Genomic DNA, 18,136 nt, shown 5'->3' with positions numbered 1-18,136 from the left:
CAGCACCTGTACATGAGGTCTCTGGGTTAAAAATAAATAAATAAATAAATAAATAAAAGGTAGAAGAAGTGAGATAGAAGTGAGATGAAAAAATACTTTAATTGGAATAATATTGCAAAGATTGAAAGGCAATTTTGAAATACATGAACAAAGGTGTTTCTGCCTTTGCCCGGGTATATGTGAGGAAGATGTGCAGGTACCTCATTGATGGGGAAATGCTGTATATTAGAATAACATCCTCAGTGCCTCCTGTAGCTCCTTGTTCCTCGTGCTGTAGATGAGGGTTTCACTGCTGGAGGCAACACTGAGTACAGAACTGAAACCAACAGGTCCAGCGATGGGGAGGTGATGGAGGGAGGCTTCAGGCAGGCAACCATGGCGGTGATGTTGTGCAGGGAGACCACGGCCCGGTGAGGGAGGCACGTGGAAAAGGCTTTGTGCCATCCCTACTCAGAGGGCATCCTCAGCACAGCCCTGAAGACCTGCACGTAGGACAGCACAATGAAAACAAAGCAACCAAATGCTAAACAGACACTGAACACAAGTAACCCAACTTCTCTGAGGTAGGCATCTGGGCAGGAGAGCTTGAGTTGAGCTTTGAGGAGAGCCTGAGGAGACCTTTGACTCGAAGCACAGCACTTTGACCTGAAACACAGCACATCTTTACACTTGCTGAGGGTACACTCTGCTCCATCATCCAGGTCATTGACAAATAAGTTGACCAGGACTGGACTCAGTGTAGATCCCTGGGGGACACTGCTGGCTACAGGCCTCCAACTAGACTCTGCTCCACTAAGCACAACCCTCTGAACTCTGCCATCCAGCCAGCTCACAATCCACCTCGCTGACCACTCATCCATCCCACACTTCCTGAGCTGGCCTGTGAGGATGTTGTGGGAGACAGTGTTGAAAGCTTTGCTGAAGTCAAGGTACAAAACATCCACTGCTCTCCCTCACCCACTCACCTAGTCATTCCATCACAGAAGGTTATCAAGTTGGTGAAGCACGGTTTCCCTTGGTGAACCCATGCTGACTGCTCCCAATCACCTTCTTCTCCTCCACATGCTGGAGATGACCTCCAGGATGAGCTGTTCCATCGCCTTTCCAGGGATGGAGGTGAGGCTGACCGGCCTGTAGTTGCCTGGGGCCTCCTTCTTGCCCTTTTTGAAGACCAGCATGACATGAGCTTTCTTCCAGTCTTCAGGCACCTCTCCTGTTCTCCATGACCTTTCAAAGATGATGGAGAGTGGGCCAGCAGTAACATCCGCCAGCTCCCTCAGCACTCATGGATGTATCCCATCAGGGTCCAAGGACTTGTGGGTGTCAAGTTTGCCTAAGAGATCTCTGAGCTGATCCTCTTCAACCAAGGGAAAGTCCTCGTTTCTCCAGAGTTCCTCCCTTGTCTCTAAGGTTAGAGATTCCAGAGGGCTGGTCTTAGCAGTGAAGGCTGAAGCAAAGGAGGCATTCAGTAATTCTGCCTTCCCTTTGTCCTTTGTCACCAGGGCACCCACCTCATTAAGCAGTGGGCCCACATTTTCCTTCGTCTTCCTTCTGCAACTGATGAGTTTGAAACAGCCCTTTTTGTTGTCCTTGACACCCCTTGCAAGATTTAACTCCAAATGGGCCTTGGACTTCCCTGTCGCTTCCCTGCATCCTCGGACAATGTCCCTATATTCTTCCCAAGTGGCTTGTCCCCTTTTCCACATTATGTATGCTTCCTTCTTCCATTTCAGTCACCCCAGGATCTCCTTGATCATCCAAGCAGGTCTCCTGCCCCCTTTGCCTGACTTTTTGCTCACAGGAATACACAGCTCTTGAGCTTGGAGGACTTGGAGGTCAGTGCGCTATTGCTCCCGGTGCACCGTTGTGGCAGCCATCGGCACCTGCTCTGCTTCGGCTCTCAGCAACGCCACAACAGAAGGGTCCTGTGCGAGACCAGGCAAGGTAGACAACTATTTGACGTTCTCTCTATTCAAGGCAGTTATGCCAACAGCCTTCTGGTGCCCTTTTGCTTAGTTGTTTACCCTTGGAACAAGCCAGAAACACAGTCTGGAGGCATGTCGTTAGGGTTACCCAATGATGTTCACGGTACTCACGAGCTATCATGACTGGCCCCAAAGAAAGAAGGGGAAGGTGCCCTGCCTTGTGCCCTCCACCAAGCGGATTCATGAGTGTGGTACCTGTAGCACCTCAAATAGTATTTATTGGTGCCGATTTAGGGAAAGCATCACAAGCCCATATTTTCTTTCCTAGTGGTAACTTAGAAGTTTCTTGCAACATGTAGTTGCTTTACAGGTAGGGATCTGTAGCAATTTGTAATAAAGACGTTCATGAAGACAGAGCAACGAGGGGTCCGTGTCCTTGTGTACTATGGAATCCTACCAACCTCCTGCTGCTATCCATGGGCGGGCTGACCCTCCTAGGTCCTGAGCATTGTTACTGTGATGCCCTTGGAGTGGTCCTCAGAGCTGCAGGAGCAACCACAGAGCTGGGGCTTGGTGACAGCCCTTTGCTGCAGAGAACAGAAACAACCACAGGGGCTGGACCCTTCAGATGCCCCAGTGCCATGAAATTGGCTTTTTTTCTGCTCAGGTCTGCTGCTCCCTCACACACACCAGACCTGTGGCTCATCTCCCTGTGGAGGAGGAGGAGTCAAAGTGCTGCTGGTGCACCAGTAAGGGAGAAATACTCCACCTGTGGGAGGGCACGGCTGGCGGGGAGGTGGCACAGGACAGGCACTGGCCTCTTTCTCCTATTCCCCACCCAGGGAGCCTTGAGACTACAGGTCAGTGTCCGTACTGCCCACAGGTGCCTGCAGCCCTGTATCATTAGGATCCATCTTCTCTCCTTCTGTACGTAACATTTTTAATTTGTTTCTCACAGTTTGGGGCCAGCATTTTTGGACCTGGTACCTGGCACTGCAAGGCTGTGTCTCACACCGTGTTTTTTTGGTGAGTTGTCCTGGTTTCAGTTAGGACAGAGTTAATTTTCCTCCTAGTAGCTGGTAGGGTGCTATGTTTTGGATTAGGATGAGAAGAGCGCTGATAACATGCTGATGTTTTAATTGTTGCAGAGCAGTGTTTACACCAGGCCAAGGACTTTTCAGCTTCTTGCTCTGTCCTGCCAGCGAGCAGGCTGGGGGTGCAGCAGGAGCTGGGAGGGGACAGACCCAGGACAGCTGACCCAAACTGGCCAAAGGGGTATTCCATACCATCTGGCGTCATGCTAAACAATATATAGGGGTGGCTGGCCAGGCTGGGGGGAGCCAGCTGCTCGGGGATAGGCTGGGCATCGGTCAGCGGGTGGTGAGCAATTGCATTGTGCATCACTTGTTTCGTACACATTATTATTAGTAGTTCTATTATCGTTATTATTATTGTTATTATTGTTATTATTATATTCCTGTCTTAATAAACTGTCTTTATCTTAACTCACAGGCTTCATTTTTCCATTTCTCTCCCCCATCCCAGAGAGGGAGGGGGGAGGGTGAGCGAACGGCTGTGTGGTGTTTAGCTGCCAGCCGGGTTAAACCACAACAGTCCTTTTGGCACCCAACATGGGGCCCGAAGGGTTGAGATAACGACAGATTTAACCAGAGTGTGTTAAACTAAAATTGGTATAAGTATTGGACCTGCTTAATAGTTGCTAGTCACAATGTTGATTGCCTTAATCTCCAGTCTGCTGTGCCTGTTTTCCAGATTGAGTTTTATAGCGCGTTACTTTCTGTATGTGCTCCCTGTTGCACTGTTTATCCTTTCCGGGCCCTGGTTTAAGATTGTTACGGTACTGTGCGGTGTAACAATGGCTTATGAAATGATGAGATTTCTGGTCATGACTCTAACCTGGTATTCGTACTCAGCACTGACGTCGACTCTATACTTTGGAAACCATATCTCGGAAACTATTAGCAATTACACTTATTGCCTTTTTCCATCAGGGAGCCAATCTGTGGAGGGGACAGAGGAAGATAATTTTTCCTACCTGTTCACTCTCCCTTTCTCCTTCACCACCCTCTTATCCCCCGAGCTAGTTACAGTAGTTCTCCAAGATGTTGAATATCCTTGAGATACTCAGACCAGCATGTTCTTGTTGTTATGTCTCCTGAGTACCCTTCAGGTTTTGTTGAGGGTTAAACAACTACTTAGGAATCTCATCCGGAGATCTGTCTTGAGGCGGGATAGTTGCGAGTGGCAGGGAGTGTGGGAGGATATGGGCAGGTTTCTAGAGCAGTGGTCACCTCCAGTGTTTTGGACATTCACCCCTGAACAACTGCAAAATCCTAAAAAGCTGGCAGAATTCTTGAAAAAAAGGTGTCATGACTCTGGCAGTTCCAAAGTGACACAAATCACTGTAGCGTGCTGGGGTCTGGCTTGTGCCTATCGAGCTGCAATTGATGCTACTATAGCTCCAGCTCCAGCTCCTGCAGCTGCTCCCACTCCTGTGTCTGGGTCAGAGAAACGAGCTGTAGCAGTGCAAGTTGACCCCGCAGAGGGTATTCCAACCCCTGTGGCAGACCCTGTGTCTGGGTCAGAGAAACAAGCTGTAGCAGTGCAAGTTGCCCCTGTAAACAAGGTGAAAAAACAGTATAGAGACTTGGGTCTTTTGGAACGCAGACAGTCTTCTGCTGGGTCTGGGCATAGAGAAGACGAGGCTGGGCCATCAAATGTGCAGGAGGATGAAGATGAGGATGAGGATGTCGAAAAATCAACAGTAACTACCCAAACCCTATACCAGCGTGAGCTACGAGATGTGCGAAAAGATTTTGGTCGCTGTATAGGCGAGCAGCTTGTCACCTGGCTGCTCCGGTGCTGGGACACCGGAGCCATTTGTGTGGAATTAGAGGGCAAGGAAGCCAGGCGGCTGGGATCCCTTGCTAGAGATGCAGGCATTGACAAAGCAATTGGAGATGGAGCACGATCTCGCAGCCTCTGGAGGCGTCTCCTGTCAGCTGTGCAGGAAAGGTATCCCTTCAAGGAAAAACTTGTATGTCTACCAGGCAAGTGGACCACCATGGAGAAGGGAATTCAGTACCTGAGGGAATTAGCCATACGGGAAGTAATTTATAAAGACCTAGACGACGCACAAACATCCACAGATCCAGATGAAGTCCAGTGTACACGACCCATGTGGCGGAAGTTTGTACGGAGTGCACCGTCATCATATGCCAGCTCATTGGCAATAATAGCCTGGAAAGAGAATGAGGAACCCACAGTGGATGAAGTGGCTACACAACTCCGGCAGTACGAAGAAAGTCGGGTATTAACCATTTTTCGTCACCTCCCAGTGTAATCTTCTCCATAATACCGCATAGATGGAGCTTCACACTAGGGATCGTACCTACACACCTGCCATTCCCGGTTACTTCCGTCAACATTATTCCTACATCCTTTCCCCAAGTGCATTGTGGAGGGTTGGGGTTACGTGAATGGGTGGCCTCTCCCAGATCCCCAGTGGTGTCGTAATATGGAGGCCTTATATCAAGACATAACCAGCAAGGTCTAGGTACGTTTGGATTTGTGTGATTCAATAAGTAATAACTAGCATTCATGATTCTCCACATGTTATTCTCAGTCATCCTTTCACTTTTAATCTCGTATTTTTGACCCACTGATTTATTAATAACCTTCAGTGGTTTCGGGCTATTAGAAGTTCGTATTTTAAAGGCTTGTGTAGGTTGAATCCTTAAAATACTCCCTGACAGTTCTTGGTTTGGTCCCACCCGTTGGGCATTCTTAGCCTCTTCCTTCTTTATATACATTATCCCTCCCCTATCAGCTCCAGATTCATAAAACCTGATTCCCCAACGTTGTCCCAGGGTCCATCTTTGATCCCCCGGTTGGGTTACATTGATGTATATGAATTTGCAATCTGACCTGTAGTACTGTAGACCTCCGCCATAGAGGGCGGTGTAGTGCCGTAGTTTGCCTTTATGGTTACATCCTGGTGGCCCATGACCCATCCTCAAATATTTATCTGCTTCAGCTCCGGGATTCCAGTCTGTGGCGATAGTCTCACAACCCCAATAAGCACAAAAGTATTCATTTGGATAGTTACAATACGGCTTTCCCGGGTTAGAACTTGGGCACATGTAGAAGCTTAATTGACCAGAACACGTTTGCTATATTTTTGCCCCATGTCACAAGGTCACACAGTGGAACCCTAAAGCTAGGGCCCCCAGCGGTAGTTATTTGCTGCACGACATAGTAATCTTCCCATCTAATTAGGCTCCAAGTAAAAGGTCTATGAGGGTGCGCAGACCCAAGAACAGTGAAAGCAATTGCACCTATTATTATGTACACTATGTATCACAAAAAGTGGTAGCCGCGACCTCTCGACCTGTCACCGATCACACAGAGTCCCCCTCCTCCCCCTTTTTACAATACATAGACAGTGACAGTATATATTATACTTATCGAGTTCGTTTCAACGTGAGCTTTAAGTCATCAGGGCCTGCGACCGCTTCCCATTCGCTTGTCTGGATTGGTCCTCTCATGCGACTGGCATGCGTCCACCCCGTCTCAGCCGTCCGGATAGCCGTCTCTGTGGTAAGTAAAACAACATATGGGCCTTCCCACCGCGGTGTTAAAGACGTTTCCTTCCATGTCTTAATTAGAACTTTATCTCCGGGTTGTATTCTATGGATTGCTATATCTAACGGGGGACGCTGTGCCACCAAGCCTTTTGCTTGTAACTCTCTTCGTCGGTTCATAAACTGTATTAAATAAGGTGTTAATTGGATATCCTGTACCTGGGGGTGATCAGATGGCATTTCTAAATCATAAGGCATACTATACAGCATTTCAAAAGGTGAGATTCCGACATCGGCTCGGGGCTGTGTTTGGATATTCAATAGTGCGAGTGGTAAACATTTCACCCAGGAGGTTTTTGTCTCAATCATAAGCTTTGTTAGTTGTCTTTTAATTTCACCATTCATTCGTTCCACCTTTCCAGAGCTTTGAGGGTGCCACGGAGTATGATATTCCCAATTCGTCCCCAAAGCTTTCATAGTTTCTCGGGACACTTTCGACACAAAATGCGGACCTCGGTCAGAATCAATTGTTTCTATAATCCCATATCTCGGGTTAATATTTTCTAACAGTACTTTCACCACAGCATTGGCCATTGTCCTCATCATTGGGAAAGCTTCGACAAAGTGCGTGAGATGATCAACAATCACCAATAAATATTTGTACCTTCCTACCTTTGGAAGCTCTATGAAATCTAGCTGAATTTTAACAAAGGGCCGGTGCGCCAGTTCCCGACCTCCTAACACTCTTTTTCTCATTTGTTGGGCGTTCACCCTTCTACAGACAAGGCAATCATTCACAACTCGTTTTGCTACATTGTATATTCCAATACATATATACCTTGTAGCAAACTGATCCACTAGTGCTTGAGCTCCCCAGTGAGAGTTTTCGTGAAACCTCCGTAGCACTCTTAAAGCTGCAGAGTTAGGGAGCATTTCCCGTCCATCAGGTAATACCCATTTACATCCATCTGCCTCTTTTATACCCGTTTGAGCCATTTTATCCTTTTCTGGCTGCGTGAAGCAGAACAATGTATATATGGGCCCGTGTAAGTAGCAATGCGAATTTTTCCCTTTCTTCCCTTCCTCCTCGTGCTAGCTCCTCTTTTAACTTGTTTAGCTGTTCCTCATCTTTCCTAGTCCATTTCAGCAACCCATCCTTAGTTAATTTTTCATAGACAAATTTTACGTTTCCACTATAAACCTCTACCCATTGTCTACAATAGCCTATTAATCCCAGCAATTGCCGTACCTGCCTTTTAGTTCGCGGGGACGTTAAAGCCAATATTCCACTGATTCTGTCTGGATCTAACTTCTTAGTTCCCTTACTTAACTGGTGCCCCAGGTATTTTACCTCTTGCTCCACAAATTGTAATTTTATTTTGTAACTTTTAGTCCCTGTAGGCTGAGAAAATTTAACAGCCTTATGCTCGCTTGTCTAACAGCAGTTTCATCCTTTCCTGCTAGTAATAAATCATCTACGTATTTTACTAAGGTTACCCCTGGTACCCTGTCATAACCCTGCGGAATTCGTTCTAATGCTTGTCCGAATAAATTGGGGGATTCGGTGAACCCCTGGGGAAGTACTGTCCACTGCAATTGTTGTTTTCGGTGGGTATCCGGATCTTCCCATTTGAAAGAGAAATAATCTCTGCTCTTTTCTTCCAGGGGACACACCCAGAATGCATCTTCCAAATCTATCACACTATACCATCGATCTTCTGGGTGTAAATGACTTAGCAGGGTATGGGGGTTAGCCACCACTGGAAATCTAGTTACTGTTCTTTTATTAATTTCTCTTAAATCTTGAACCAACCGATATTTACCATCTTTTTTTTTTACCGGCAAAATCATGGTGTTAAAGGGGGACATACAGGGTTCTAATAACCCTTGTTGCAGCGATCGTTCGATCTCAGGCTTTAACCCTCGCCTGCCTTCCTCAGACAGGGGGTATTGTTTAATTCGTATTGGCACACTTGGGTTGGTTATAGTCACTTTAAAAGGTGCAATATCCAATTTTCCCACACTGTCAGGAGTATACCAAACTTTTGGATTTATGTCTTGCTCATCCTCTACTCTCAGAGGTCACAATTTAACTTTCAATTCCTTATCTACTACTTCCAGACTTTTACCTAATTCTACTATTAAATCCCTACCCAATAAATTATAATCTGCCTCAGGTACCAAAAGCAAAGACCCTATCCCCAATTTCGAATTAGATTCAATCAACACTTCTTTTATAACGGGGACCCCAAACGGTTCCCCTTTTGCCCCAATCACCTGTACCTTCTCAGTCGATATATTACACCCCAGAGGCAGAACTTGGATTGTAGATCTTTCAGCCCCTGTATCTATGAGAAGCTCCACCTCCTTCCGCTGGGGACCTACTTTTAATTTTATCAAGGGCTCAGTGGTATTCCGGGTCCCCAGCAAATAGAGCCCCTGACACCCCTAATCTTCCTTAAACATTTTCTCGTCAGCCAACCTCTGTCGACATTCCCTTTTCATGTGACCCTTTTTATTACAGTAAAAGCAAGTCACATCTCTGAGAGTAATTGACCTGTCCCCCCCTCCCCCCTTGCTTCCTATAAGCCACTCCAGACCCTTGTTTATGCTCAAACATCCTCTGTCCTTCCCTGACCGCTGCCACCATCATTCGCACTTGTTTTTTCTGCTTCTCATTCTCTCTCCTGACAAACACTTTCTGTGCTTCCCTTAACAACTCGTCCAGACCCCGAGCCTGCCAATCTTCTATCTTCTCTAATTTCTTCCTGATATCCGGCCAAGATTTTGCTACGAATTGAGTTTTCAATAGGGCCTCCCCCACAGGAGTCCCCAGATCCACCCCCGAATATAGCTGCAGGCTTTTACGCAGCCTCTCTAGCCACTCCGTCGGGGTTTCATCTTTTTTTTGCTGTTCGCTAAAAGCCCTATTAATGTTGTGACCTCTCGGAACTGACTCCTTAATCCCTTGTATAATAATGATTCTTAGATCCTGCATATGACCACGGTGTACAGGGTCCTGATTATTCCAATTAGGTCTCTGCAGTGGCCATTTAATATCTGCAGCTGGACCTTGCTGATGCTGCTGATCCCAGATTCGCATCCCCGCTCTCCTAATCATTCTTCTCTCTTCTGAGGTAAATAAAATCCCTAATATAGACTGTATCTCCTCCCAAGTGTACACATTGGGTCCCAGAAACTGATCAACACGCTCTGCTACTCCGAGGGGGTCTTCCATCAAACTTCCCATCTCTTTCTTAAAATCGCGGACATCCCCTGAATTAAGGGGGACCGCCACATACCCCATTTCGGGTTGCGGGCCTCCCATAGATATTTCTCTCAACGGATACAGCCCCCCCACGCTCTCAGATTTCTGAGATTTCTGTTTCCATTTTCTAATTCGACTCCTAGTTACCGGCCCCTGATCGACATCACTGTCTGACTCCCCTGAAGACTGTGGGCTCGAAGGCCCGGGGGGGCTGGGGGGGCTGTGGGCAGGACATAGGGAGGTGGTGATACCGGGACCTCCAATTCCCGATTCTTTTTCTTACGTTTCTCCTCCCCTTTCTCTTTTAATGAATACAAATTAACACAATCCCCCGAGCCCAGCCAGAAGCTCGCATATTCGCTTTCTTCTAAACAAAAAGGTTCTTTGGCATTCACATAAACATTTAAGGCTTGACACACCCCATCATCAGACGACCCATACAAGGGCCAATAGAGACTGTCGCCTTGAATCTGCTGACCTGCCCAAACTTCAATACAATAATGAATCATTTTTACTTTGTCCTTTCCCCGCCTAGAAGGGGAATCATTCCAGTTCTTAATCAGTAACCCCAGTGGACTATCCGGGGGTATAGGTGGCAACCTAACCCCTCCCATGGGACCAGAAAGCTTACTCTTTTTCTGTCCCGTCTTCCAGAGTGCCTTCACACACACACAGAGCCGCTTCCCCCTGGTCGTGGCCCAGTCCCTTGCGGGATGTGGGAACCGCACTACTGAGGGGTCCGCACTCGCTTCGTCCGCAATTGGACATCTCACACAGACGCGCTCCGGGAACACGAACCCCAACCGAACAGAACACGAGTCTGTATTTACCCACCCCGTGGGTCTTCGTTCGGCCTTCGTGCACAAAGATTACCTAGGGGTTTGCCGGCTTTATTTGCTTGCTGCCCAAAATTTAGGGTTCGTAAGGTAGAGGGCCCGAACGGGAAGAGTCCCGGCGAAGGCTGCCGAAATCGGCGGGGCGCCCCCCTCAATAGGCTTCCCGATCGACATACCTCTATCCGAGTCACTGCACCAAATTTGTTATAAATTACTCTTTTACCCAGAAAGAATTAGTTTATTGAGTAAGCGATCAGCAAGCAAAACAGCGCTGGGCGGCCTGGGAGTCCATGCTCCTCCAAACGGCGCCCCCCCCCCCCCCCCCCCCTTTCACAGTCCCCTTTTATCATCGAGTTCTTCCGGGGTTACGTAGCCCCCCTTCCTGCTACTGTGGCCGCGTTGACTGTTGCTAGGGGGTCGTCTCTGGTCCCTCTGGTGGTCGCACGGATGAAGGCCGTAGTCTTCCTCCGCTTGGTACATGATGTTTTCCCTCCGTAGCCGGTCATGCTGTTTTGTCTTCAGATAGGACAGGTGGGTTATCCAGATTTGCAGTTATAGTATTTACACAAAGTTGTCTCAACTATCCGCCCCAGACAGCAACAGGCAGTTGCTGAGCAGAGCCTCAAGGTCCTTACAGCCACCTGGCGGCTCCCTTTGTTCTTTCTTAATATAGCCATGGGAAATAATGAACAAACATGCCTCAGACACCACACTAGCCATGGGAAATAATGAACAAACATGCCTCATACACCACAAGTGCCACCCTTCCAAGGTGCACTTTGTGGCACTTTTTCCCCTCCTGCTCTTTCCTAGTACCAAAGAAAGCTCCATCAGAGTGGAAACCACTCCTGAAGCAGGCATCCCAACCCATCAGGCTCCTTGCGGCCTGTCAGCCAAGCAGACAGAAGTCACCTCAGCAGCATCTTCCAAGGCCTGGGCCTGCTGCTGGCCTTGAGATGCACCATATCATTTTAATGGGCAACAATATCATAATTAAAGATATGAAAAGCCTGTAATAAAGATACAAAAAAAAAATAGTTTTTCCTGTAACTAATGACATTATGAGTCATATGCAGAAGGAGACTGGAAACTTCTTGCCTTTGGAACACATCCAGTCATCAGTTTCCACACAGCATGCCTGAGCTCTTTGTTCCGCATGCTGTAGGTGAGGGGGTTCAGTGCTGGAGGCAACATCGAATAAAGAAATGACATGATAAGGTCCAGGGATGGGGAAGAAATAGAGGGAGGTTTTAGGTGAGCAACTGTGGCAGTGCTGACAGACAGGGAGACCACAGCCAGGTGAGGGAGGCACGTGGAAAAGGCTTTGTGCCGGCCCTGCTTAGAGGGCATCCTGAGCACTGCCCTGAAGATCTGCACATAGGACAACACAATGAAAAGAAAACAAACTAATGATAAATAAACACTAAACAGGAGTGTCCTATCATGGAGACCAGCAGATGTGAGCCTAAAGGCACAGATCCCAGCCAGGAGTCAAGGGATGACCTGTCAGCTGCTTCAGAAAAAAGTCACCTCACCGGCCACTTAACAGCCATTAGCTTTCTCCTGGACTTGGAGCTTCTGAGGCACCACTGAGCTCGTAATACCACACCTACAAAACACCCCCTTTTTTCGCCCAGAATCTGCCCAGGTAGAAGAGATCTGGTTGTGATCCTTCCAGCCCATGGCACAGCTCCTGGGCTCCCAGCCTCTCTGACACACAGGAGCCAGTGCCGTCCCAGTTCTGGGAGGTGCTAGGGCAGGAGGGACCTTGCAGTCAAGTCACTCGCCAGACTCCTTGGCTGGGGCTGCTGCGTGCCCTGGGGCTGCAGAGCTCTCCTCTGCCTGCTCACAGCAGATTGAGCCCTTGAGCTGTGGTCAGTCCACCTTGGAGGAGATCCCCCCTTAGGAGGGAAGTGCTGCAGCGCAGGCCGGCTGTGCCACTGCCGTGCCCACTGCCTGTCCCTGCCTGCAGTCCCAGCACAGCCCCACAGCAGCACTGGCACCAAGCTACAGGAGCAGCCGGGCCTGACCCCACCAGCAGGGCTCAGCACGAGTGGGGGGCAGTGGCAAGAGAGCAGCTCGGCATGCCCCAAGCGCTGGTGCTCCCTGCCCGTGCTGCTGGGATGGGACTCTTTTCCTCTGCAGCCCTGCACATGGCACTGCCCCTGCAGAGCCAGAGCAGCTCTCACAGGAAGGACATCACACAAGGAAGGCAGTGCAGGCTCCTTTCTTTTATTTCAATTCACAGAGGGCCTGGCTCCTGATATACAGAATCTCTGAGCTATACTCGAAAGGTACATCCTCTAGAAGAAATGACATGAATCATATTCATCTGTTGTTGGGATAAAAACTGGCTGGATAGCCGGGTGCTAAGAGTTGTGGTGAATGGAGCTAAATCAAGTTCAAGGCCGGTTACTAGTGAAGTCCCCCAGGGCTCAGTACTGGGGCCAGTCCTCTTTAATATCTTTATCGATGATCTGGATGAGGGGATTGAGTGAACCCTCAGTAAGTTTGCAGATGACACCAAGTTAGGTATATGTGTCCATCTGCTCGAGGGTAGGAAGTCTCTGCAGGAGGATCTGGATAGGCTGGACCGATGGACTGAGGTCAACTGTACGAAGTTCAACATGGCCAAGTGCCGGGTCCTGCACCTGGGGCGAAACAACCCCAAGCAGAGCTACAGGCTGGGAGATGAGTGGTTGGAAAGCTGCCTGGCTGAGAAGGACATGGGAGTACTGGTTGATAGGCAGCTGAATATGAGCCAGCAGTGTGCCCAGGTGTCCAAGAAGGCCAACAGCATCCGGGCTTGTATAAGAAGCAGCGTGGCCAGCAGGTCTAGGGAAGTGATTGTGCCCCTGTACTCGGCTCTGGCGAGGCCGCACCTCGAGTACTGTGTTCAGTTTTGGGCCCCTCGCTACAAGAAGGACATGGACGTGCTCGAGAGAGTCCAGAGAAGGGCAACGAAGCTGGTGCGGGGTCTAGAGAACAAGTCTTACAAGGAGCGGTTGAGGGAGCTGGGATTGTTTAGCCTGGAGAAAAGGAGGCTCAGGATAGACCTCATCGCTCTCTATAGGTACCTTAAAGGAGGCTGTATCGAGGTAGGGGTTGGTCTGTTCTCCCACGTGCCTGGTGACAGGACGAGGGGGAATGGGCTAAAGTTGCACCAGGGGAGGTTTATGTTGGATGTTAGGAAGAACTTCTTTACTGAAAGGGTTGTTAGGCATTGGAAAGGGCTGCCCAGGGAGGTGGTGGAGTCACCATCCCTGGAGGTGTTTAAAAGACGTTTAGATGTCGAACTTAGTGATATGGTTTAGTGGAGGACTTGTTAGTGTTAGGACAGAGGTTGGACTAGATGATCTTGGAGGTCTCTTCCAACCTAGATGATTCTGTGATTCTGTGATATCATTTTAATGGGCAACTTTAACCGTATTAAACCAAAGAATGTCCTGTAATGAAAACACTCATAAATAAACAAACACACACAAATATAATTACATATATAATGTTAGTCGTTCTTGTAGTCATTGACATTATTAGTCATCTGTAGAGGTAGAATGGACATTCATTGTTTCCAAAACTCATCTAGTCATCAATTTCCACAACGTATACTTGAGCTCCTGCTTCCTCATGCTGTAGATGAGGGGGTTCACTGCTGGAGGCACCACCGAGTACAGAACTGCTAGCACCAGGTCCAGGGACGGGGAAGAGATGGAGGGGGGCTTCAGGTAGGCAACCATAGCAGTCCAGAGAAAGAGGGAGACCACGTGGGAGACCAGGTGAGGGAGTCACGTGGAAAAGGCTTTGTGCCGGCCCTGCTCAGAGGGGATCCTCAGCACTGCCCTGAAAATCTGCACATAGGACAGCACAATGAAAACAAAGCAACCAAAGACTAAAGAAACACTAAACACAAGTGCCCCAACTTCCCTGAGGTAGGCATCTGAGCAGGAGAGCTTGAGGATCTGGGGGATTTCACAGAAGAACTGGTCCACAGCATTGCCTTGGCAGAGGGGCAGGGAAAAGGTAGTGGCCGTGTGCAGGACAGCATGGAGAAAGCCACTGCCCCAGGCAGCTGCTGCCATCTGGGCACAAGCTCTGCTGCCCACGAGGCTCCCGTAGTGCAGGGGCTTGCAGATGGCAACGTAGCGGTCATAGGACATGACCGCGAGAACATAAAATTCTGACGCAATCAAGAAGACAAATAGAAAGACCTGGGCAGCACATCCCTGATAGGAGATGGCCCTGGTATCCCAGAGGGCATTGGCCATGGCTTTGGGCAGAGTGGTGGAGATGCAGCCCAGGTCGAGGAGGGCGAGGTTGAGGAGGAAGAAGTACATGGGGGTGTGGAGGCGGTGGTCGCAGGCTATGGCGGTGAGGATGAGGCCGTTGCCCAGGAGGGCAGCCAGGTAGATGCCCAGGAAGAGCGCGAAGTGCAGGAGCTGCAGCTCCCGTGTGTCTGCGAATGCCAGCAGGAGGAACTCACTGATGCAGCTTCTGTTGGGCATCTGCTTTTCTGGGAGGTGGTCCTGCAAAAAAAGAGCATGAGGGCAATAAAGAGCAAGAAATTTATCAGAAGAAAACTAATTCCTGTTCTCCTTTAAAATCACCAGATAAATTGTCCACTTTCTGGCAGACATTTGGCAGATTCATTTCATGCATCCTGATTCATTCTGCCTGGGGGTGTCTGTCAGAACTGGGGGCTCTGCTATGGATAATGCAGGAGTCAGTCCTCTCCTACAGCAAGAGGTGAAGAGGAACATGAGGGAATGTCAGATTCACTTCCCTTCTGATATCAAATGAGTTTTTTTCCCCAGTTTTGCTCCTAGTTCACCAAACTGCAGAGCAGAGCTCTGGTGGCTTATTAATTAATTAATTAATTTGTTTATTTATTTATTAATACGAACATATAAAATATAAATATAAATATAAAATATAAATATAAATATGAACATATAAATAAATGTTCTAGCTGCCCCACCACTCCTCAGAACATATTCTAAGCCAGAAATCCTGGTATTTCTGCTGGAACTGAAGAAGTGAATCCTTGTGGATCATCATCAGAGAAATCAGGATCATCATCGCTTTAGCGCAGATTGTCCTTCAAGGAGGACAGCCAGTCTGTCCATCAAGTCTGTTCCCAGCCGTCCTGTGAGAACTGCAGGAAAATTCTACTCACATCTTTGGCTGAAAAGAACAAGGCCACTTCTGAGAGCAGAGGAATCCTGGCTCCAAGTGCCCATCTCCAGACCCCTCACCCTGTCCCCGTACTCCCCTTCCCCCAGGCACCCTGAGGGCTCACTCCATGGGCAGGTGAAACCCCCATCCCCAGGCAGCCTGGGAACAAGAGCAGCAGCAGCACGGCCAGGTGGAGAAGCCAGGAGGAATGGCAGCGTGCTGCTGCCAGGGGAGGCAAGGCCAGGGAGGGACAGACGGACACTCAGCACACCCTCCTGTGCTGCAGCTCTGCCTGCAGAGGAGGCAGCTCCTGCTCATTGCAAACGATCTGTGCTCACCTCAAGCCCGCAGACACCTCCCAAAGACATGGCACTGGGCATTGGAGGGTTTGTAGCTCCCAAAGATCAGCTAGGATAAAGCCTGAGAGGACCACAATGACAGTGTTGATGCAGTCTGTGGGCTGAGGTGTGGGAAGGGACTTTATGAAGTTCACTGATGACATATTGGTCCCTCACTGCAATGCTCCACGGGTCTTAATCTCCAATACAATCCTGACCACTCATTACCATGAAACCTGCCTCCCCTCCACTGCAGGATTCTTCAAGCACAGGCTACAGACAAAGTCTTGCCTCTCAGGTATCAACTGCCTTGGTCTTTCTCTTGAAAAATGCAATCATAAATGCCATTCTCTACAGCATTTTCTACTCCTCGCTGGAGAAACAGAGACCCATCCCGACAGATGCTATCAGCCATCGGATGTGCCAGCTGTAGAAGACCCCTCTGGCAACCCCACCTGCATGGCCCTGCTGCCAGAGCCTCACGGTGCCAAGAGCCTGCAGATCTGTCCTGCCACACGCTGCCCTCTGTTGCTGCGCTCCTCACTGCCTCCAAGCCCTCTCTCCTTCTCTCCTGTCCCTGTGCCAGCTGCGGTCAGAGCCCCCAGCCCTGCTGCGCTGTGCACAGGAGCTGCTCCTGGGCACAGCTGTCTCTCTGCAGCTCTGCCCGCTTGCTACGAGCTCCCCTTGGGCCCAGGAGCCCGGCCCAGCTCAGCAGCACAGCACCCGACCATGGCATCGCTTGCTCTGTGTCATTGGGCTCCCTCGAGGTGTCCCCAAGGCCTCAGGGCTGACAGCTCCCGAAGGCAGCAGGGTCTCTGCTGGGCTGTGGTGTCTGAAGCAGACCGAAGTCATCACCGACTGCTCCTCTCTGAACAGGGGAGAGGCTGGTTTTAGAAGTGTGATTTGTGCTATTAAGGCTATTTTCTTCCCTTTCTCAAATAATTCTTGAGCTGTGTTGCCCCATGTGATGATGACATCAATGTACTGGAGGTGTTCAGGAGCTTCCCTGTGTTCCAGGGCAGTCTGGATCAGCCCATTGTAAATGGTAGGGCTGTGTTTCTACCCCTGGCGCAGTCGATTCCATGTGGACAGGAAACCCCTCCAACTGAAAGCAAAGTGTGGCCTTCACACTGCTGCCAAAGGGATGGAGAAAAATGCATTAGCAATATTAATGGTGGCATAGCGCTTGGCTGCCTTTGACTGCAGTTCGTACTGAATGAAGTTCTAGCATGCCCAGCACAGCAGCACTCAGCGGTGGTGTGACTTCAGTCAGGCACAGAAGCCCACCGTTCTCTTCCACTCACCATTAGAATTTTGCACTGTCCATATGGGACTCCTAAAGGGTGAGCAAGTGTTGCTGATCACTCCTTGGCTCTGCAGTCAATGAACCAGCTCATGCATGGGAATCAGGGAGTCTCTGTGAGTGCAATACTGCCTCAGGTGCGCTGTTGTGGTAGCGATTGGCACCTGCTGCCCATTGGCCATCAGCACCTGCACAGCAGAAGGGTCCTGTGAGAGACTGGGCAAGGTAGACAGCAGTCTAAAGTTAGACCTTTGGATCTTTGAAGTACCCTCTCCTGAAGTAGTCTATGCCAAGGAAGCAGGGAGCTCCTGGGCCAGTCTCAATGCAGAGCATTTACCACTCTTTCCCATTAGACTCACTTCAGCCTCCAATAGAGTTAACTGTTGGGATCCCCCTGTAATTCCAGAAATACTGGAACAGCAATTTTCTCAGAAGAACCCCTTTTTGCCAATGTTTTTCCTTGCCCTTCACGTATCCTTGCCTCTAGGGTCGAGGTCTATTTTTCCATCCCATTTTCTCATGGCCTTTCCATGGTCACACAGTCAAAACCACAGGATGGAAACTGGTCTGCACCCAGTAGATCACCTTTCTCAAGCAGAGGGATGCTTACTTCTGATAGCTGAGCTATTGGTTCGTGCAGGTGCAGAGGAAAATGTATTCTCTTGTAGTTCTTGGACCTCTTGAGAAAGT

The 18,136-nt window shown here is 49.2% G+C and overlaps 1 protein-coding gene across 1 annotated transcript; it reads right to left on the bottom strand.

Annotated features, from left to right (window-relative positions):
- Positions 1 to 12,377: 12,377 nt before the first annotated feature.
- Positions 12,378 to 17,992, bottom strand: LOC310890663 (olfactory receptor 14C36-like). Its single transcript, XM_083852975.1, has one exon. The coding sequence runs from the start codon at positions 15,133 to 15,135 to the stop codon at positions 14,419 to 14,421; it is 717 nt and encodes a 238-aa protein (XP_083709101.1). The 5' UTR covers positions 15,136 to 17,992; the 3' UTR covers positions 12,378 to 14,418.
- Positions 17,993 to 18,136: the final 144 nt, after the last annotated feature.

This window comes from Anser anser, assembly GCF_964211835.1.
Source record: "Anser anser genome assembly, contig: HAP1_SCAFFOLD_32, whole genome shotgun sequence".
In the NCBI taxonomy this organism is placed as follows: domain Eukaryota; kingdom Metazoa; phylum Chordata; class Aves; order Anseriformes; family Anatidae; genus Anser; species Anser anser.
Note: the sequence above shows the minus strand (reverse complement) of the source record. Positions and strands in the feature narration are given on the sequence as shown.